This window comes from Homalodisca vitripennis, chromosome 2 (assembly GCF_021130785.1).
Source record: "Homalodisca vitripennis isolate AUS2020 chromosome 2, UT_GWSS_2.1, whole genome shotgun sequence".
Lineage (NCBI taxonomy): Eukaryota > Metazoa > Arthropoda > Insecta > Hemiptera > Cicadellidae > Homalodisca > Homalodisca vitripennis.
Genome location: NC_060208.1, coordinates 17982804 through 18005384, shown reverse-complemented (window position 1 = coordinate 18005384; position 22581 = coordinate 17982804). Strand labels below are relative to the sequence as shown.

The 22581-nt window shown below is 34.8% G+C and overlaps 2 protein-coding genes across 4 annotated transcripts in view; both read left to right on the top strand.

Moving 5' to 3' along the window:
- Positions 1 to 1735, top strand: part of LOC124355549 (AP-5 complex subunit zeta-1-like) — an 86063-nt gene extending 84328 nt beyond the window's left edge. Inside the window, exons 10-12 of the mRNA XM_046806713.1 lie at positions 42 to 146; positions 1466 to 1616; positions 1727 to 1735. Of these exons, the coding sequence (XP_046662669.1) occupies positions 42 to 146; positions 1466 to 1616; positions 1727 to 1735 (265 nt within the window). The remainder of the gene's footprint in view (positions 1 to 41; positions 147 to 1465; positions 1617 to 1726) is intronic.
- On the top strand, positions 1475 to 18346 carry LOC124353616 (putative 1-phosphatidylinositol 3-phosphate 5-kinase). 3 transcript variants are annotated; one of them, XR_006921612.1, is made up of 5 exons: positions 1475 to 1616; positions 1823 to 2004; positions 4752 to 5078; positions 11174 to 11579; positions 14441 to 14572. XR_006921612.1 is itself a non-coding variant. In XM_046803537.1 (5 exons), exons 2-5 carry the CDS (start codon positions 1869 to 1871, stop codon positions 14635 to 14637), a joined length of 822 nt encoding a protein of 273 aa, XP_046659493.1. In that variant the 5' UTR covers positions 1475 to 1616; positions 1823 to 1868; the 3' UTR covers positions 14638 to 18346. The 3 variants fall into 3 exon arrangements, 1 of the variants encoding a protein (XP_046659493.1); XR_006921613.1 differs by having other exon boundaries at positions 11174 to 11701; positions 14441 to 14505; XM_046803537.1 differs by having other exon boundaries at positions 11174 to 11335; positions 14441 to 18346.
- The last annotated feature ends 4235 nt before the right edge of the window (positions 18347 to 22581 follow it).

The window sequence follows — 22581 nt, the reverse complement described above, 5'->3', positions numbered from 1 at the left end:
CTCATTTTATGTTAAGTATAAAATTGATTCCTGTTTTTCAGTCCCCTGATAAAAAGAAAGTCCGGAAGTATGGAGTCAAAGGATGCAACGTTAGAACCGTCTCCTGGTGTTGACTCTCGAAAAGCTGGCGTCCTGTCATTTCTCAGGTATTCTTAAAATTACAGTCTGCGAATCACTTTTGTTAATTAGTTCAACGCATGATAAAAGTCCGGAAGTATAGAGTCAAAGGATGCAACGTTAGAACCATCTCCTGGTGTTGACTCTCGAAAAGCTGGCGTCCTGTCATTTCTCAGGTATTCTTAAAATTACAATCTGCGAATTACTTTTGTTAATAGTTCAACGCTAATATGATAAATATTAAAATTTAAGTATGATACTCGATTAGTATTATTGAGGTATTAATTTATGGTCAAGGACACATGTTTAATATATTTATTCTTAAAATCTGTAGCGCTTATTGTAAAATGCATGGCTGAATAAATTCTGGCTGTATTTAGTTATTTTCAAAAACTACCTTAGTTATTGTTGCAAGTAATCACCTGATTCTATTTATGTTTGTGTGCAATTCTGGGATACATGTTGTAACTTCACTTTTATGTTACCAATTAGTTATATATTTATTATGTGACATTATTTCATTTTATACTCATATTTTGTAAATATAATAACTTTTGTGTATAATAACAATAATTTCTGTACCAATACATAAAATAAAAACTTCAAACATGTCAATTTAAGAATAATTGTTCATAATACCTCTTCTACAGTAAATCCAAATCGACTAAAAAAAAACAAAATCTAAAATAACTCATCTTTTAGGGCACTCTTGCTGAGAAAAAAGCCCACCAGTCAAAGGGTTAGTAAAATTTACCCTCTGTAATCAGACAGAGGACAGATTATTTCACAGGTAAAAGTCACCTGAAAATGATTCTGATAAATTCAAACTGCTACTCATGATAACATCATCAAAGTGACCGACATCATAGCTGTACAATTAAATTTTGCACACATAAAGCAGCTATGGCGGGAAGGGCTGCTGATTCGATGTGAATGTTGAATTTAGCTCCAGTTCACCTTTCTCTCTACGTGAATCATCTTAAATCTGACAATAAATTGTGCACCTGATGAGACAATGAGAATAACTCACCACTACTTTGATCATCACTACAATGATTGCACTACTTTTTGTGGTCTGGGTGTCTCTGATGCTGAAAACGATGTGGGGGGTTCTTTTTCAGCATCTTCGTTCTTCGTCACTGACTATTTTTGGAACCCTTCAGACGAACATGACTCCAGATTTCAGGAGTCTAGTTTGTAACAGCATCAGATTTCGTATGCTTTACGTAAGATGAAGGTGAACTGGAGCTAAATTCAACATTCACATTAAATTTTGCAGTTATAAACGGAGTATGCCTAGTAACATATTTATTTATTTTGTTACTAACACCGAGACTAATGGCTATAGAACAACCAGCAGCAGTGGCAGTCTGAGTCAAGGGGGCGGAGCTCCGGGGGAGACAGCTGGTACACCCTCAGACTCAGAGGAAGTTACCAAAACAGACTCAGAACCCGCAAAACCGAAGACGAGCAAAGACAAGCCTTCCCCCCACTTGGAGGTTAGTGAGATGCTTGATGAGAAAATTATATTTTCCCTTAGGTATCATTTTACTTTTCATATACGAAATCCAAAATATCACAGTGTTCAAGTGTTGTAATATTTCATCAGAATATTTAGACAAATTTACATTACATTGTCTGGTTTCTGATTTCATAATTTTCTTCACTTCGTGTATGTAGTGTTATATCCATTGTTCAATCTCAGGTGCAATTCTCCGACTCCACGGCCAACTTCATAGTGAAGATCTACTATGCGGAGGAGTTTGCTCGTCTCCGTGCCACCATATTCCCGGCAGGTGAAGACGCGTTTGTGCGCTCGCTCAGCCGCTGTGTGCAGTGGGCTGCACGAGGTGGCAAATCTGGCTTCCAATTTTGCCAAAACAAAAGGTAAGTTTCTCACTGTTCCATTTTATACAAACCCTGATGCACTAGCATATTTAAAATATATGTATAGTTCTAATGACTTTTCTCTCAGTTTATTGGCTTAATTAAATAGTTTGCTAAGAATTTAACTTTTTTGTTTAATTTGTTTTTATTTTGTACATTAGTATTATACATTACAAGTTTACAGACACAGTAAAGTATAATGTTTCATTTAAAATTTCTCTCTAAACTTAATGTTTGTATATTTTTGCTTACAATTAAAATATTTTTTTATGTTCCACCTTCAGTTGTTGTTTTTATATATGTTGTTTTTATCATTTTCTCTATTATACCTTCTTTTCTAGTTTTTTCAAGTCAAAATTAGATTCTTTTAGAATTTCAAAAGAATGTAATTTTATTATTTATATAAATATGAGCAGGGAGTGAATTGATTATAACCTATATACAATTAGACTAGCCTGTCGGACCAAAATACATTTGAATAAAAAAATGTGAGGTATCAAAAGACAAGTTAACGACCGATACTACTGAAAATAAACTGTATTGAGAGTAAAAATACTAAAAAATACAGGGAAGAAAAACTGTCCAGGACAAAGAAGTCAATAAATACATCTTGACATCACAACTATTTTGCAATGTTTTCTGTTCAAAACTTTTTCCATTATCTCTCATTCATTTAAGATGTTTCAAATTTGATTTTTTCAATCTGGCCAAAGTCAATATATTAGTTTTGTCCACTTGCTATATTGTATGCTAATGATTTTAGTGTTGGTCATGAAAATAGCCCCACACAAAATGCGTTTATAAAATATATAGCATTTTAGTTTAAATTGTGTCAGTATTATGTGAAACTTGCAATTTCTTCATACATACAAATTTCTTTGGTTTTTCCTATAGTAATATGCTTGTTTATTTGTCGCAAAGCTTTTTCAAGAAGAGGAATTCCCCTATTTGTAAAAATATAGAAGTATAATCTGTATTTATGAATGGGGACAACTACTGGAGTTTTGCACGTGGGTTTTCTTTTTTTGTTCTCTTAGGACAAATAGCTTATAAAATTTCACTTAGTCCTAAAAGGACCTTTGGACTGCTTCCATGGTGACAGGATATTCTGGATGGGTGAGGTTGGGGTTAAGGGCCGCTTCCTGTCAAGATCCATGAGAGAATTTAGGGGATTAATCTCAGGCATGTCTTCTTGGAAGAAGAGGAAACCAGCCTCTCTACTCAAAGTAGGCAGGGGGCGGCACGCCCTTGTGCCCTCATGTCTAGGTTAGCAACAGCCCTTAACACTTGGGGAAACCCACCAACTCCAAAAGTCGTCTTCCGCAGAGACTAGACCTAGGGTATTGATCTATCCGTGCACCTTAGAATGTTGACATTTGCTTAGTGATGTGCCGCTCATTGGCATTCATTAGGTTGTCTAGATTTAAGTGACACACCGAGTTTTGCTGTACCCAGTGTAGGTTCAACTGGAAGGTATAAACCAGCCACTCCTCCTGGGATAACTCGAACTTTGCGATTGGTTGGTGCTTGGATTTCTCCATATCAGTGTAATGATTGAATAATGTTTCTTTGAAAAGTATTGTTGCTTTCTAGTGCATGATGCCCACTTAAATAAATACTCTGTAAAACTATCCTTAAGTGGCAAGCGACGTCTGAGACGTTCTATTTACGCCGCCGTGACGTGGCAAGCGACGTCTTAGAAGTCGCTTCACATTGCCGCTTATAGCTAGGCAACCGATAATTATTTTTTACGCCTAGTTTTTCACAGTTGCGTTCACCACTAGATTTCAAATACATTTCATATAGTATCATCAACATCACGATGAAATAATCAATGGTACTAACTGAAATAATCCTAAGTTTTCTCCCGCGGTCTGTGGCAAAACTAGCTGAGTAGGCCTACGTGACTGTTTAGTTTCTCTTGGCTTGTACATATAGCTATATATTTTCTTTATTATTATAAAATTGTCTATCTTTTTGGTTTGTAATAAATTTGGCATTGTTTTTACGATCTTGTGTTAGTTTGTTTATTCACTGTTTCCTGGTACCAAATTTAATTTTCAAGTTTGATCACAAACAAAAAACTAAAATTAATAATTTACTGTAATAAACTGATCTGGTAGATCTGTAGAAAAACTCTTTCTCTTCAAAATAAAATATAGTATGCAAAGATTCTGCAGCATTTAGGTTGTTTTTTTACCAGTTTCAACAAAACAACTTTTTTTGCTATTTTGCAAAAAAAATTATTTTTTTATTTTTCATTTATTTTATTTATTTTTTATAATTTTCAAACTTTTTTCCTTTGGTATTTGTAGGTAATTATTGTTTCTCTACCTTTGGTATATAATGGATTTTCTGTAACTATGTATTTATTATTTTTTACAAAGTGTCAAAGTTACAATTTTAGTTCGGTTAATCAACATTTTTTGGTTTTTCACATGATAAGTCCAATTCAGGTTTCAAGAAAATCATTTTATTTTGTCATAATATGAAAATTCAACTCTTTCTGAAGAATTCAGTATGGAACATGACTAGGTTAGAGTAAAAAATATATTTTTGGTGAATTTCTAAAAAATACTCTGCAAAGTGGGCAAAAAGAGCTTGCCACTGTGGAAGTTTAGCATTGCCACTTCTAGGGTTAAATAACTTTATTAAAATCTCTCTCATTACTTTCACTAGAGATTTTATCTGTTAAATATTGTATTGGTAAATCATCATTGAAATTAAATAAGTTATCATTATTGCAGATGACAGATTTATACTTAAGGAGATGTCGCGCACAGAGACCCACCCGTTCATGGACTCTGCGCCGCAATACTTCGACTACATGGACAGATGCGCGGCGGCCGGGTCACCGACACTGCTGGGCAAGATAGTGGGTGTGTACCGTGTTATCTACCGCAGCACCACCTCCAACGCCACGTTCCGCTCCAATCTGCTGGTCATGGAGAACCTGTTTTACAACCGGTCAGTCCGACACAAGTTTGACCTGAAGGGCTCTGTTCGCAACAGGCTGGTCAATCCCCTGGAGCAAGGTGGAGAGATCGTGCTGCTTGATGAGAACCTAATCAATAGTAAGTGTTGTAAAACGTTACATTTCACTCAAAATATTAAGTAACATTTTGTGCTCTTTAGGTGAAGTATATTCAACGTCACTAAATCCTTTGTTTGAAATTTGTTTTTGACAATGGAAGGATTGTGAATGAAACAGGATTTTTCCGGACATTTGACATTGTCATTGTTCAGTGATACAAAAAAAAAAAATCAGTAACACTATGTTTCGAGATCTGCCATGTGATCTCTTCTTCAGGTAAATAACTAACATAACAAGTAATTACAAACTAGGTTAAAATAAACAAATCATACCAGAGCGTTGTGACATGTATAAGTCAGGAATCACAACCACCATGTTGTGTGTCAACTTCACTAAATCTTAAACATGCACTTAATAAAAAACTAAACACATCAATAGGTCTGCATTCGCCAATTAACTACATACGACATATTCTGACCTGTATTCTGTAGTTCAGTTTTAATAATTAGTGTTGTTTATTTTATGCTTTGTATTCTTGATGGAAGTCATCAGGTTTTAATCCAAAGAAATTTTAAAATTAAATATGAAAGAATAAAAACATGTCTTTTGTATTAAAATTAGTGATGTGTTAAGCTTTTTATTAAGTGCATGTTTAAGAGTTAGAGAAGTTAACACACAACATGGTGGTTGTGATTCCTGACTTACGCGTATCACAACACTCTGGTATGATTTGTTTATTTTAATCTAGTTTGTAATTAGGTGTTTGGTTAGTTATTTACCTGAAGAAGAGATCAGATTGCAGGTCTCGAAACATAGCGTTACTGGTTTTTTATATCACTGAACGATGGCCAATGTCCGGAAAAATCCTGTATCCTTCAATAGTAGAAACTTTCTCCCTTTGTACACATACCAATTGTATTTTGCCGTTTACACACACCAGTGGGTTCTGGAAGTCTACACAGGGACGTTCTTTCTAAATCCTATTTCCTTCATCACTAATTGCTGTTCCATTCGGCAGGTGGACTCAGTCCGACGTATGTTATTAATCTTGTAGTTCTTTTCCAGTTCCCTCTGACATTGTTTCTAAGTACTACATCTATATTTATTTCTTGAAGGAGTTGACTTTGAATTTTTGTATTGCACAATATATTTTTTTATGTTAAAAACAAACAATAATCTACTTAAACCAATCATGTCAAAGTCAAAACTCTTTATTTACATGATCTTCAAGATCAGTAGTTGCGTCAATTTACATAATAATACATTTCGTATACAAAGACAACAAGAATCAAATGTTGTACACTAAGGGTTGGTCTGTGGTCTCCATTCAAAGAAGTAAGTGACGGAGTAGAATGGGTTGTCTTGCAGCCAGGCTCGCAGATCTTTTCTAAACCGCTGTCGGTCTATCCTCATGAGGGCTTCTGGTAGTGAATTCCAGATCTTTGCACCGATGTGGCTTGGTTTCTTTTCCGTTGAGGCGTGGGTGTGTACTGGAAGGCAGTAGTTAGTAGCATGTCTTGTATTGTACTGGTGAATTTGTACTCCGCTTCTCACTGTTGTTGGCATTTTGATGTGAAGCGTAGGAGACTACTTCTAGGATATAGAGGTTGATTACTGTCATAATTTTGAGTTCCCGGAAGGCTTCTCTGCAGGATGCTCTCGGTTCCAAACCTTTAAGGCTTCTAACTGCTCGTTTTTGTTGCACAAGTACTCGCTGCAAATTTCCCATTGTGGTTCCTCCCCACACTGCAATCCCATAGCAAAGATGAGACTCAAACAGTGCATGTTAACACATTCACTGCTGAAAAATAATATAAAACTCATGCACTATGCTAAAAATATTTTGTTACAAATTATCATACCTTGTTGTCATTAGAATCCAGAAACAGCATGGAAATAATTCTCGGCAACAAAATGGCGGCGCCGGTGACGTTAAGTTTTTGCCTCCTATCGGAGGCGTCCGCACATCGCACTATTCTTCATGTGCCTCCGATCGGAGGCGTTCCGCACATGGTACATAAATCCATAGGCCTCCTATAGGATGCTTACCCCCAATGACACGTGAAACACGATATATATTCACTATTGTTTAAGTAATCTTAGAATAAAATGTCACTAACCTAAATACAAAATTACTATTTACATATCTACATGTTCATGAACTGGTTTAGTTCTTCACGGGTATGCCACTTATCGAAGGAAGCCAAGGCACATAATCCTGGCTCTCCAGGACACTAAGGCACAGATATATTACAGTCATTGTTTTTTTTCTTGTCCTTTTGCACACTGCCTGCACCTCTTTCTCAAGAACCTAGTTTCCTTGTGTGTCTCTTCTTTCAGTTTTTTGATAGCACATGTCTGACAGTAAGAGCTTGTCGGGGGCGAAGTGGTGGTGTAGCAACATTTGTTGTCAGCAATCTTTCAATGACTGCAATTCTGAAGGAATACAAATTTGTTTTTTTTTTCTGGGATTTGCTACAAGATACAATTTGAAACTGTTTATCATGACCATTTGTAGAAAATGAATAAACATTTTCTTGTACCATCGTAGGCTTTTGTGCTCACAAGGGTAATAGCTCATTAGCTGGTCATGTCTATCAACACCTTTCATGTGAGCATTGTAATACACAATGGGCAATGGCTTTTGTCGTGGTTCACCATACCTTATTATTAGACATTGCCCAATCATTTTCGAATCTGGTAGAAAATATACAATACGTTGCGTTTATCACGCATTTTCCTACCATTACGCCGTCTGCGTAACGCTCTATTTTTTCTCCTTTTTTCAGTTTAGCTCCTACTACTTCTGCAGGGAGATGTCTTCTATTTGTCAATAATTGTTCCTGTGCAGTAGGTATTATGAAAAAGAAGCTCAGAAGCCAGTGGAAAACTGTTATAATAGTTGTCCATATATAAAATGTGGCCAACCCCTAATTTTCCCTCCATAAGGTGCATCACAACTTTTCCGGCATGCCCTTTGCCACTAAGCTCTCCCCCTTTCCCCAGAATAGACCGTAAATGCTAAACAAAGGCCATCAGGCTCACATAAAGAGTACACTTTGATGCCGTACTTATGACGCTTTTCAGAAATATACTGTCTGAAAAGTAGACAGCCTCTCCATAGCACAGTACCTTCGTCTAGGGAAAGTTCACAGCCAGGGTAATAAACTTGTTTCATTTTATTATTGAAATAATCTATTAGAACCCGGATTTTTGATAGTCTGTCATCAGTTTGTTGTTTATTGTCTGAGAAATGGAGACATCTAAAAATTAATAAAAAATCTATCTCTGGACATTTGTTCTCTTACGTATTGGAAATTGAACATTTTATCAGTTTTCCAATAGTCATTTATCCTATTGAGTCGGACAGTTCCCATGTTGAAAAACCAAACCTATAAATATTTTTAACTCAGCCATAGTGAGGTCTGACCACTTGTTTATTCTGGAATTAAGTTGTAAACTGTCTGAAAAAAATACTTCCCAAGCATACGCATTTGTTTTGTCAACTATTGTTTGTAAAAAAATCATCATCTAATAAATAATCCCACCAACCAAAAGGTGTATTATCTTCAGGAAATGGAACTAGTATTTTATTTTCCTTTGTAAAAGGTATATCTTTCAAACCTGCAGTTCGGGGTTGCCACTGGTGGATCGTATACTACATCCACCGGGATCAATGTCATTGATGGTGTCGTCCTCCTGGTCAGACGCGGCATATTGTTGGGCTTCGTCGAGGTCACTGTCATGGCGGATCGGGGTGTCCAAGTTATCCGAAGCTTCTGACTCACTAGAATAGTCAATATCGTCACCACTGTCTAATAGCATTCGGTCTATTTCACTACTTCGTTCTACTCGTTCCATGATCACAAATAACAGAAACTAATACACTAAATATATACACTGTGCATCATCAGTTATCTCAACCAGCCTAAACAAAGAACAATACGCATGTCAACCTACAAGCTAACAACGAAACAACTGGCTCACACAACCTCTGAGGGAACAATGACTATTGAAACATGCTATTGCCGAATGCCTCCGATCGGAGGCGGACGCACCCCGACGAGAGGCCTCCAGGCCTCCGATCGGAGGCACCCGCAGTGAATGTGTTAAGCTATTTTTGCAGTATCGATGTCACTGGTGTTCTTAATTCTTCGTATTACGTAGAGTCCTGTGCTTAATCTATGGCAGAGAGTATCCACATGAGGTCTCCAGGATAGCTTGTCGTCCAGAGTAATTCCTAGGTATCGACAAGAAGAAATTTCTCCAAGGTCGGGTAGTCCTGACACATCCTGTTTTTGTCGTCCCAGTATTAGTTGCTGTGTCTTAGTTTCGTTAACAACCAGGTCGTTATTGTGACAGTACTGTATTGCCATGTTTAAGGCCACAAAGCTGTCTATATCCAAATGTTCTGGTCTGGGTCTTCCAAGTAGCAGTACAGTGTCATCAGCATACATGAGTGTATCACTGTATTGTTGAATGAATTGTGGGAAGTCGTTGGTGAAGAGAATGAAGAGTACTGGGCCTAAAACAGAGCCTTGGGAGACTCCTCGGGTTATTGGTTTTGCATCAGAATTTACTATATTTGTTCTTCCATTTTTGTACATATTTTATTGCAACTTTTTGTATCCTTTCAGTCAGGTAGCTTGTGAACCATGTCTTGGAAGAGCCTTGAATTCCAAGGGTAGTAAGCTTTGTAAGAAGATGTTCATGATCCAGGCAGTCAACGGCTCTGCTGTAGTCCAGTAGTATTGCTGTAGCGGTGTTTCCTTCTTCAGTTTGGTCAAGTAGGAACTCAACCAGATTAATGAGGGCTGTAGTTGTGGATTTTCCTGTGAGAAAGCCATGTTGATTGGGTGTTAAAATTTGAAATGTGTTGAGGTGATAAAAAAGTCGTGTTAAAACTATTTTTTATATTATTTTTGAAAAGGTTGGAATAAGACATGATGTCTTATTACATGTCTTCTTACATGCGGATACATGTGTCCGCCAATGAGTCAGTTAGCTGTTGTCTTTGTTGCATAGACCTGCTGTGTTTGTAATCAGATTAATATTGTGTTTTATGTTTGTTATCTTTTATTATGAGTATAACATATGAATATTATTATTTGTTTTTATAGAGTGTAATTACAAAACTGTATATCTGTGGCAAATGATGTTTAAACTTAAGAATAGAAAGTCTACTAATTGGGTGAGTAAAATGTGCTTTGTAAAATATTGTATAAAACATTCCACATATTCTATTAATTTGGAACAAATTAATATTTTTTGTGCAGTCTTAGAAATATGGGCATCGTAAATATTCCTGCCAATTTTACAACTTTTTTGAAAAATAATTGTTTTTGCAATGGCATAATTCTTTTTAGCACACTTCCTGGTCTTTCAAATTGGAGTTATATCACAAACACTACGAAAAATAAATAAAAAAGCACTTTATTGAAAAGTGTTTTAAAGCATCCATGACTTTTTGGCTAGTGGTCTCCGGCACTGAATATTATATTGTATATGTGCAATAATGCCCATTGTTTGTATCTATAAGGGGTTTTGTCCTTTATTTATTCTTTAAATCATGTATCAACTTAGCTAATACGATAATATTTGTGACTGATTACATCACTTATAACTTAAACTTAAGTGTCAGATATAGTCAAAACTCTAGGTTGACACAGGGGAAAAGGATACAGTATTCTGTGTAAGACAAAGATGGTTGTGCTAAGCTGTTTTGTGCTGTGGGAATCCAAGTACGGGACTCTTTTTTTTATAGAGTGTAAGAAAAAAAAGTTAAAAAGGGGGAAAGAGCTCTGTTATTGAAATAATGATCATTATAATTGCAGAAATTTGAGCTGCATTGAACCTATAAAAGACAGATACGGTCAATATATTTTTGCTGTAATTAGGTATAATTACAAATTATGTTTTGTATATGAATGAGACAATAAAACCCATATTTTACAGGAAAGAAAAATTTCCCTAATGTTCAATAAACACTGCAACACATAACAGAAAAAGATATTTAACCATTACAAATTAGAATTTTTCAAAAAAAGATATAGAGAAAACAATTTGTATGGCTCTATACATGCACACACTTTACCATAACTGAATACACACAAGAATGATGGGATAATTTTCCAGTGACCTGTGACAACCCTCTGTACATCCTCCCACACTCCAAGACTGTGCTGATGCAAGCAATTCAGTCTGACACCCAGTTCCTGGCCACTCAGGCTGTCATGGACTACTCTCTGCTGGTGGGGCTTGACGAGACCAACAAGGAACTGGTGGTCGGCATTATAGGTAACTATTGTATAACACTATACACTACAACTGTATGTTCCTGGCCACTCAGGCTGTCATGGACTACTCTCTGCTGGTGGGGCTTGACGAGACCAACAAGGAACTGGTGGTCGGCATTATAGGTAACTATTGTATAACACTATACACTACAACTGTATGTTCCTGGCCACTCAGGCTGTCATGGACTACTCTCTGCTGGTGGGGCTTGACGAGACCAACAAGGAACTGGTGGTCGGCATTATAGGTAACTATTGTATAACACTATACACTACAACTGTATGTTCCTGGCCACTCAGGCTGTCATGGACTACTCTCTGCTGGTGGGGCTTGACGAGACCAACAAGGAACTGGTGGTCGGTATTATAGGTAACTGTTATACAAGGTGTTTTTTTTTTTAATTAATTACTGTTTTGAAACTCCGCCGTTGTAGCGTTGAATTTGGCATTCCACGGTTATACACTGTCTAGCTTCATCTGTTATCAAGCCACAGATGCAATTATGGCAAGCATCGATCGTTTTTACATGTGTAAAAGCATATTTCAAATGACCCTGTTGATTGGGAATTCCGCTAACTGTGAAGAACATGCTGTTATTTGTTACTTCGGACTTAAGGCATGAAAACACTTGAAATTCACTGTCAGCTTTGTTTTGTGTAAGGGCAAAACATTATTAGTGATGGAATGGCGTTTAAATCGTGGCCAAAAGAATCTTCTTGATGAGAAAAGGATTAGTTGCCCCTCAGTGATCACCAACTCTTAGCAGAATATTCATAATAAGTTCGTAAGAACTTAAAATTTCAAGAAGTGTATAACATTTTTATCGTGAAACATATTTTGGTGTATAGAAATGCCTGTCACATCATGTGGCAAAACAAATTTAAGACCTCATTACAGGAATTTTCTTATGAACAATTTGAAAATCACTAAAATAGCCCCAATTTAGCACACAGAGACTAGCATTTCTTTTTTCATTAGAAGAAGTGTATGGAAGGTTCGCACCACTACGACAATAATAATTTAATACCACTAGTGAATTGTAACACATATTCCAATATTAATTTAATTTTGTGAGGCCTTTCAGAATCAAGCCTACAAAACATATACTAAAAGACCACTTTGCTCTAGGCTCAACGTGATCCTTGGTTGTACATTACGTTTTGATATAAACAAAAGACAAAGTACAAAAAATTTAAGGAAGTACATGTTAAAGCACTTACATATTATTTTTAAACATGGTCACGTACAAATTTAGGCACTTATCATAGCGGTGAACCTGAGACTTCAACCAGGTAGTCACATCCTCCTTCAGTTCCACATTGTCATCAAAGCACTGCATCACAAGCCAGGTCTTCATTGCTGGAAACAGGTGGTAGTTGCTGGGCCCAATGTCTGGATTGTAAGGCAGATGTGGAAACACCACCCATTAAAAGCATCTGGACTTCTGGAGTCCGATTTTTTTAATGGTTTATGTTCATATTTTCGGTACCCATCTTGCATAAAATTTATGGTAACCTAACTTCTGCGTAACAGTTTTGTGTAACCTTTTAAATTTGAGGAAAATTAAGTGAGAGTTCTGTTATTGTGAATCGGCGGTCTTCTTTAATCTCCTCGACTTTAGAGAAAATTTCATCGGTCACAAAGCTGGACTTTGTTTGTCATCATGGACATTAGTCATGTGACCATTTTTAAACCTAATGTACCACTGACACACTCCACCTTCAGTAATCACATCGTTCCCATAAAATTCACAGAGTTGTCAATAAATCTCAATTGGTTTATTGTGCTTAGCCAACAAAAACCGTATTACCGACCGCACTTCACAACTCGCAGGATTTTTAAATTGCGTTACATATTTTAAACTGCTATTGTAAAACAACAAGGAGTGACAGTAACCTCTCACTAGCACGGCTGGATAGCCACTGAACAGAGAAACCCCTTGACATTAAAATGGCCGCCTCTAGCGGCTACAGAGCAAAACGTAATCTACTTTCAGGATATATATATCACAAAGGAAAGTTTGTTTTTTCAAAATTTTAAATTAAGAGCCTTCCCTATGGAGAACATCGCTCAAAATTTTTAATTTGTAGATCCCATTCATCTAGACACAATTCTCAAAATTCCTTTTCTGTTAATTGTTTAGTTAGGAGAGACAGAATTAACCCCTTAACGGTTCTTGACGTAATATTCTGTTTATGGTGATTGCTTATAAGCTTGGCACTGATGTAATATTACACATCGTTATATTATTGTTCCTGTTTTATTCTTTTATCTGCCGTAATGTTGCAAAAGATGCATTTCTAAGACAACCGTGTGTCGCACAAATAGTTCTGGCATTTTAAACTAGATGTCAGCACATCCTTGGTCCTCTGTCATGAGTGTTTGCATCTTGATTAGTTCTCTGTAGTCGCACAGTGCAGACAACTACCACGTGTTGTTGCATGCCACCTGGAGTATTTTATGGTTTTATTTCTAGTGCTTATTGTACCATGGACATATCCAACGCATAAATAGACGAGTGGCTTCGTTTATGTAATGATGACACAAACACAGATAGTGAAAATGACAGTGGACAATATATAAAAAATAACAAATCTTTTTAAAAACGCCAAAAATTAACTTTTTTGCACTCTAGAATCCTGTTTCTGTAAAAAAGAGTAAACAATTTAGCAAAACAACATAGTTTTAAGGTACTAAAATAAAACCGTTAAGGGGTTAACAATCACAATGTATATTTTCTGTTTATGTAATTTTAGGTCTATCTAATAAAGTGATTCAGATGTAATAATTAATTGTGAAACAAATATTACAAACTACATAAGAACGTAATTGTGTAACAAATGTTACAGACTACATAAGAACGTAATTGTGTTAACAAATGTTACAGACTACATAAGAACGTAATTGTGTAACAAATGTTACAGACTACATAAGAACGTAATTGTGTAACAAATGTTACAGACTACATAAGAACGTAATTGTGTAACAAATGTTACAGACTACATAAGAACGTAATTGTGTAACAAATGTTACAGACTACATAAGAACGTAATTGTGTAACAAATGATACAGACTACATAAGCACGTAATTGTGTAACAAATGTTACAGACTACATAAGAACGTTTACATGGGACAAGAGGCTGGAAACCATGGTGAAAAAGAGTGGACTGCTGGGTGGTCAGGGAAAACTGCCCACAATCGTGTCTCCTGACGAGTACCGGGATCGGTTTATCGCGGCCATGCACCGATACTTCCTTCCGGTTCCAGACCGCTGGACCGGTTTGGGCAAAGGGCTCGATTTCTGAGTACAATGAATCCTACATATTTGGTTTTATCAGTATTGTCATGTTCAAAGTAATGGCCAGTTACTTTATTTTGATTGATTTTTATTTTATTATTTTATTTTTGTTGTGGAATATTTATAAAGAGTTTAGTTACTGAAAACCAGTAGTTAACATGTAAACTTAAACTCTGACGATATGTACCGGAATGTTATCAGAAAATTGAATGTATTTTTATTTAATTTTGAAAAAAAATTATGTAAAGACAATGTGGACGGGTATTTTGTGATTTAAACCAGTTTAAAATATTTTTTGATCACACAGTGTCTTGTAATTAGTGTTAAGATCTACTTGAATATTTAAAGATCTTCAAAGCAAGTATTGTTTTTCACCATTTCATTGACAAGTAGTAAAGTAATGGGGGTGATTTTATTTTCTACTGTAGAGTTTACAAAACAATAAACTCCATAATAGAAACAAGTTTGACCTTAAATAGTTATAAATAGGACCTTTTTAAACGAAGGATGTATACTATCATGAAATAAAACAAACAACGTACTATAGTCTTATATACACATTGATATTATTTACTGTATTATTATCTTATATTTTGAAGGCGCATACAAATAAACAGTATACAGAGTAAAATTTAATGGAAAAATTGTTATGTCACATTGTTTATTGTTATTTGACTCACTTAATTTAATTTAGCCCACTTCAATATGGGAAAAAGGTAAAATTGTTCTATTAGGCTACTGGTGTCCGGACTTGTTAAAATGTTAATATTTTATTGCCTTTGAAGTATTTGTTTGTTTGGTTGTCTCCATAACATGTTTGAATGTGGTGGCAGCATAATTAACTATAACCTCGTATAGTAATTTTCACTGTCACATGTTTTAAGCACAATACTAAGATGGTCGGGCAAAGGAGTAGTGAGGCAGTACTCATGTCTTATGATGCAAGGGTGTTGACGCTGCACTCCTGGGTGAAGGTTAAGGGAAATAGGGTGGCGTGTCTGTGTCTGTCTTGGGTTTTCTCCAGTGTTGTCAAATTTGCGGTTGCCGGATTATTTATTTTTTAAATCTTTGAACATTGTGGCTACATTAAACAGGCTTGTATTTCTAAAATCTTTTTAGTTCAAAAGGCTGTTGTATCAATGGTTTTGCACATTACTTGTTTTGTTTCAATGTTTTCTTTAATACGCTTTGGCTTTTTGTTTATTATTTAATATTTTTATTGCTGTAAGAGAATCTGGAAATTTTATTTTATGGGATGAGTTTTTACTGACTACACAACTAAATATAACCAATCAGGAAAAGCAACATCGAGATGCCCAAAAAATTTGTGCACAGTCAATAGAAATGATATAACGAAGGAAAAACTATTTAATAATCTTCACCATGGAGGTAAAAACTGTGACCAAAATGACGAAAAACGACATAAAAGTAGTATAAAATTCTTACATTACTCTTAATGTAGACCTATTCTTCCAGCTCAAAATCTCACGTGAATGTTGAAAACCTTGATATCCTCTTCCCTTCACCTACCCCTCCTTAGTTTGTTGTCCCCTCCCATCCAGAAACCCCAATTCCTCTTATTCCACTAGATCGATGGACTAATAAAGTTATAACTTAAAATTCAAACATTTTAATAATTTTTGTGCAATATATGATTTGCGTCCACCTCAAAATTCTTTCTGGAAATGAAAGTATAGTATTTTTAAAAACTTTTTAAAACATTATCCAAATCCAGAATAAATCATAGCTAAACATCTAAAAATAATGCATAAAAACATCAAGTAAAGCTGCACAAAAGGTTTTTGAAATATATAATCTTATGCAAAATCATGGATACGACAACCTTTGAAACAAAGCCCATTTAGAAGTTTAAAACAATTTAAAATAGCCAAAGCAATCAAAAAATTTTTTTAATCGACAACTGGGTTACATTGCAAAAAACATTGACAACACTGAGGAAAACTTAAACAGATAAAAAGTATAGGTCACCTTCTGACCACTGACCTTCAAATTCCAGCAATGCCAACACACTATGTTGCACAAGTACCACCTCATGATCCTTATGTCCAACACAAATCTTTGTGCCATGCTGCATCTGGCATGTTTACTTCAGTAATACAGTGAACATGCCTATATGATCATTATGATTATGCTGCTACTGTGGTGAAACATGTCAAGGAGGCAACCTATTCACGGTCAAAGATTGAATATTACTTAGCACAGGCAAACCAAAGAGAATAGATCGGCTAACAGCACTAAAATATTATGGCAGTCCTAAAGACAGAAATGGCTAGTGTTTTGCACCTAATTTATTGTTATGGCATATTTTTTGTTAATGTTTAAGTAGTTTATTCTCTTGTTACCATTTAAATATATTGTTTTTATGTTATTCTTTATATTTAGATTGTTTTAATTTGATTAGTTCATAATACTTGTTTCTCTCACAGTTTATTTACATTTTTGTTACTATTAACTTGTTAAACTGTAAGTGCCAATTAGTTAACTTAGAAGACCACGGGTTTTGTATATTATTGTCATTTTGTCTGTAACCATTTTGAATCAGATTTGAACATCTAATATGACATGATAACACTAGAACTGGCAAGACACCTGCAACAAATGGTTTTAAACAAGATTTTTTTGCTTTTTTCTATACAAACATTTAATGCTAATATTTTAATTTTAATTCACTTTATTATATACCAATTCAGTGATATCAATTATTAAAATTACTGGTAGGAAATAATAAACTTTAAAAAAAATCTGTATTGCTTGCAATATAATTTGTGAAAATTTCATAACGTACATGATTTTTAATGTTTATGTAAAGATAAATGTTTAAGTTTGTAAAGCTCGATTTAAATGCCACAGATATTTAACAATACTATAACCTATTTCCTGTTATTATTCTTTTTGTTTACTATTTGTGGATTTACTTTTTAAAACAAATATTATATAACTTATAGAAGCAAACCTATTTAGTCTTTTAGAGCATATCATTGTGTTAAAAATTAAATACATACAATTTATTACCATAATAATATTTTGTGGTGTTTTCATCTACAGTTATTTTATATTTTACTCTAGCTCTGAATAGTTTTCTATCTGACATTTATCATTCCTTACGAAGAGCTGCCCGCCCACATAACAAGCCTCCCAAAAAGTCATACAAAAAATTGTTTTCAAGTAGTTGGTATGAAACTTGTGGCAAAGAGAACAGTATACAACATTATAGAGTAAGAATAAAAAACTTTCTTTTTAAAGAATTTTTGGGAAATAATTCAATTGGCAGAAGTAGCGTTGCCTCTACAAAAATATATAGATGCCAGTTTTGGTCAAGATGACAACTGATTTTCATTGGTGGCCAGACAAAAGCTCAACTATTAAATTGATATTAATCAACATGTAAATAAAATGTGAGACAAGAAATTTATAAGTACACTTTGTTAACAGAGTTTTTGAAGGTATATTTATTTTGTCATGGTGCTTATATAGTATGAAATAGTTATTGTTAGATAGCGTTGAAATGACCATTCCGAAATACATCATTGCCATGTTTTAATTTATTATACACCAAATTGTATTATTATTTATAATGATAGAAATAATTTTGTGAATGTAAAGTTGTAAATGTGACCTACATACAAGATTGTGTTGTATTGGCTAATGTAAATAAGGGAGTGTCTACAAATTAAAATACTTTTATAGCTACATAATTAAATTTTGTATTATTTTGTTTACCATGATATTCTTCCTGGTTCAGAGAAAATATTTCCCTAATGTATTACACATAACTGTAACAAATGTAATTGCTCTCACACCAGCATTAGATAAGGATGAAAAGCAAAACCACTATTATGACATTTGCCCTAAAGAACATTTTGGTGTAATCCAAAAAATAAATGTGGAAGTTACTACATGTTGTGTAACAGACTTCCATGGGTTCACAGATACAGCACAACAACAGAATACTGAAAACAAAACATTCCCCGCAAATAAAAGAGAATTTGTGTCAGCCTATTGAGTAATAGATTTCAACGGCGCTCAACCAAATTCCATGGTTGGAGGTGCACCATCATAGAACTTACTTTTGTTCGTGTAGAAATTGTTTCATTCAAAATTTCAAGTCAACAGATGAAATTTTTCTCAGGATTTTTTGCCACAAGATACATTCACATTTTTGTTAATTGAGTTGGGTCTCAAAATACGTTCAAATTTTAAAAGTTTACGCACTAAATCACCATGAAGTGATATATGTGTGGCTACATGCATTGTAATGTCGCATATTAAAATCTCACAAGAGTACCGAGTTTGTTTACACATTTATTTTTTCGTTGCCATCAGGGTTACTTATAATAACAATACAAAAGTATTGTTATTATAAGTTGGCTAATGCTCAGCTAAATTCCATGGGTGACATGCACAATTTCAAGTCTATATGTCAGTTTGTTTCCAAGATATCGTGCGGACAGACAGACATAATTACAATTTTTCCAGCCCCTCGAGCGATAGGCTTCGCTAACGCTCAGCCAATAAGACAGGTTTTTCAATGTAACTATCAGTCACTATCTCTCAATGATTAAAGCCATGCATTTACAAATTGCTTCAGGACTTTGTACTTCGGAATTGTTTCCCTAAGTAAAACAGGAAAGGTACTTTGCTTCAGATCAAGGGCTCTTTGACTTTTGTATTGCTGCAGCTTGAGAGGCCAAGTCTTTCTAAGATGCCTATAAATCTCAAAATATTGATCATTCTATGCATTCAAAACCCAAATTAACTATGGTATATTATACATTTCATATGTGGAGAAAATGAAATTGTAGTTTTCTTGTAAAAACATTGTTAAATATCGCAAGTGATGGTCTGCTAAATTCTGCTCAGTCAGTTAGACTGGTATGGAAGCTCAGGCTTGTATTGATTTTGTGGCTGGAGGCTGGGGAGTATTCAAACGTTTATTTATATAAAGCTGAACTCGTGTATTTATAACAAACTTTATCACAATCACTCACTGTTCTTGAGGTAGAAGTGCTTGAAGGAAGTTTCTTGGGTCAACGCACAAGGCCATAAAAACTCATTTCCGGCTTTGGTGATCCATTTGGTTAACACTGTAAAATTGAATGTTGCTGTCAAAGTTATGAAAAATAAAAAATAACAATTTGGTGTGATCTAAATTTTAAAACATTTTCCTGGAGATTCAACGTATCATATGTTGACATTTTTTCTCGACCAAGAACTTTTAAAAATTACAAGTAATGTGCATCTGGCCAATGTAGGAATATCCTAGACAAATCTCATTGTCTGGAATTTCCAAAATACAATTGGACACCTTGAGTGTTGTGCAATATGGGCATTATTAATCATTTCTTAATATCCATATTTTAGTAATTATCTCTTATGTACGAGGAGGTAATTCAATAATTAAAGAGACAAACAGGTCTGGGGAGAAACTGTTGGTAGGGTAATTTGGATTCTTTTATAGCTTTAATTTGGCATCACTGGGATAAGCCCTGATCAGCTGATTTATTAAACATTGTTGTTTTATATCCTCAAAAATACATTTAATTATGGCAAGTCCACTTGAAAATTCCACTTTAGTTGAACAACATTCTGTTATTCGTTCCAGGATAACAAGGACGTCAAGAAGTTTGTGGGAAATTGGCTCAAACACCAAGATAAAGAGTTTTTTTGCAGCTGGTATAAAAAAGTTTGTGGTCTTTTGGAACACATACATAAATGTTCTAGGCGATTATGTTTAAAAGCAGTAACAGTGTTGTTTTGTAAAATTAAATTGTTTGCTCTCTAGACCTGTTTGTCTCTTTAATTATTGAATGACACTTGTAGTTATAAAATTAGCAGTCTTGATGTCAATACTATTGCAAGAAGTTCTGCCAATTTCACCTTTTTTAAGGAGAGGCCCTTAAACGATCTTTGCTTTATGGAATGAAGCAGTAAAAATCCTATTTAATTAATTACAAACTGCTATTTAGAAAATTTGGGCCAAGAAGAAAATCTCCAAAGCTACTTCACCTGTCTTGCTGCCTAGCCCAACTGGACAAGCGTTGTGGAGAGAGTTCCAGTCTAACTCTCCATCACTGTAACTGTTGAACCAGAACAAGGCAGCTCCCTTGGTCGGAGGCACAGTGATGTGCAAGTAGGGGAACCCTGTGTGTCCTCCCTTCTCCACATCGTCCAGCTAAAATACAAAGAACCACTGATTAATTATTTCACTGCAGCACTTAGGAAAACTTATATTTATTATAGCAACTCAGAAGTGCTGATGTGATTGGAGTAAATTTCCAAACGTTATCTCATACGGATCTACGTACTTTCCAACAGGTCCTTTGAAGATATTCATACAGGTGTCGATGTGCGTGGGGAAGGGTTGAGCTGGAGGCAATTACAGAGCACGATGAGGGCCTTAAGATGAGAAGAACAAAAAATGGAGGCAGTTGTTCACACTCAAAACCTGACTATGCAACACGATTGGATTGTGTTGGGAGTAGTGTGTATTCCCAAAAGGGTCATGTGAAAGACTTCTATATGAGTTGTCTCCTGAGCTACTGAAGCTCTATACGAAAGCACTTCAGTGCACATTTATCAATCCAAGTAATCTCAGGAGAAAGGAAACTGCCCTTTGAGTTCAAGAAGTCCGTCAACTGCCTACATATTCTGGCACGCTGTCCAGCAGTATTGTGTGGCGGGTGTTGGTGTCATGACAAAATTCTGTACATTATACTGAAGCAGTCAGCCTAGAATAGAAGTAGCTGTTCAAAATCCAAATTTTCTATAACAGCTGTTTTTGGTTTATCAGCACGTCATATAGCAAGAAGGTTACAACTATTTTCAACCAGTTAAAAATGTTATTTACTTTTCTTGATGAATACATAACCTAAAATATTTGAAGAGCTTAACAAATCTTAGTAACATTTTGACTATGGCAGACACCTTACAGCACAGAATCAGATAGAGTACTCTCAAGACCACTTGAATTTGTTGTAATTTAAAATAATTTAGAAGGAATGATAAAGGACACCAAATCAAATTTAGGAGCCCACACAATTACACATGCACAAACGTGTTTGTGTAAACCAGGTTTTCCAAAAGTCCCATTCCACATCTTACTTTTTGAACATTTGGGAATTTTCAAATCTTCAAATGACAATTTTTTACCAATCTGCCCAAAAATGCATACCGATTAAACAAAGACAAAATTCTTAATTCAATTGGATGGTTCGATGTTATTGACTTAAGACCCAATATTTTCATAATTCTTTTTTATCAAGAACTTTGAAAAGAGGTGTCACAACATCATCTATATTTCCATTTATAGGAAAAAGTGAAAGATTAATAAACAATTATTTTATTAGCTGGGGTAATCATATATTTTTAGTTAACCATAAAATGAAACTAAATTTCAAAAGTGTGCTATTTACATTTAATAAGGTTTTCAGCCTAAGTGAGATCAGCTTGTTTCAGAATTATTCAATGCTTAGAATATTTTATAGGGCTGGCCAGGCAAGAGAACTTGGCTTTTGTCATTACAAGGAAAGAGCGAGCTTGTGTGTGCACTCTAGTGAGAAGCCGACTGAAAATTTGAAGGTGTGGTATGTTGTTTTAAAAATCAACACAATAATCTCTCAATAAATATTTAGCGAGTTGAAAATGAAAATTTTTATACATAATCCTAGATTGACATGGCTTTCTTTTACAAAAAATGAAATCATAAAACTTTCTGTTAATACTTTACCTTTGATGAAAAAATAAATTTGTATCTCTAGCTTCAGCCAATTGTATTAAGCCAGATTTAAAAATCACACAATATTGACTCCTTCAAATGTCTACAATTCATTATGAAATAATAAAAAAGTTGTTATGTTTTGCTTGTCTTGAAAAAATATATCTTAAATGAGGATTGTTATGAAATTATTAATTTAATTTAATTAACATAATA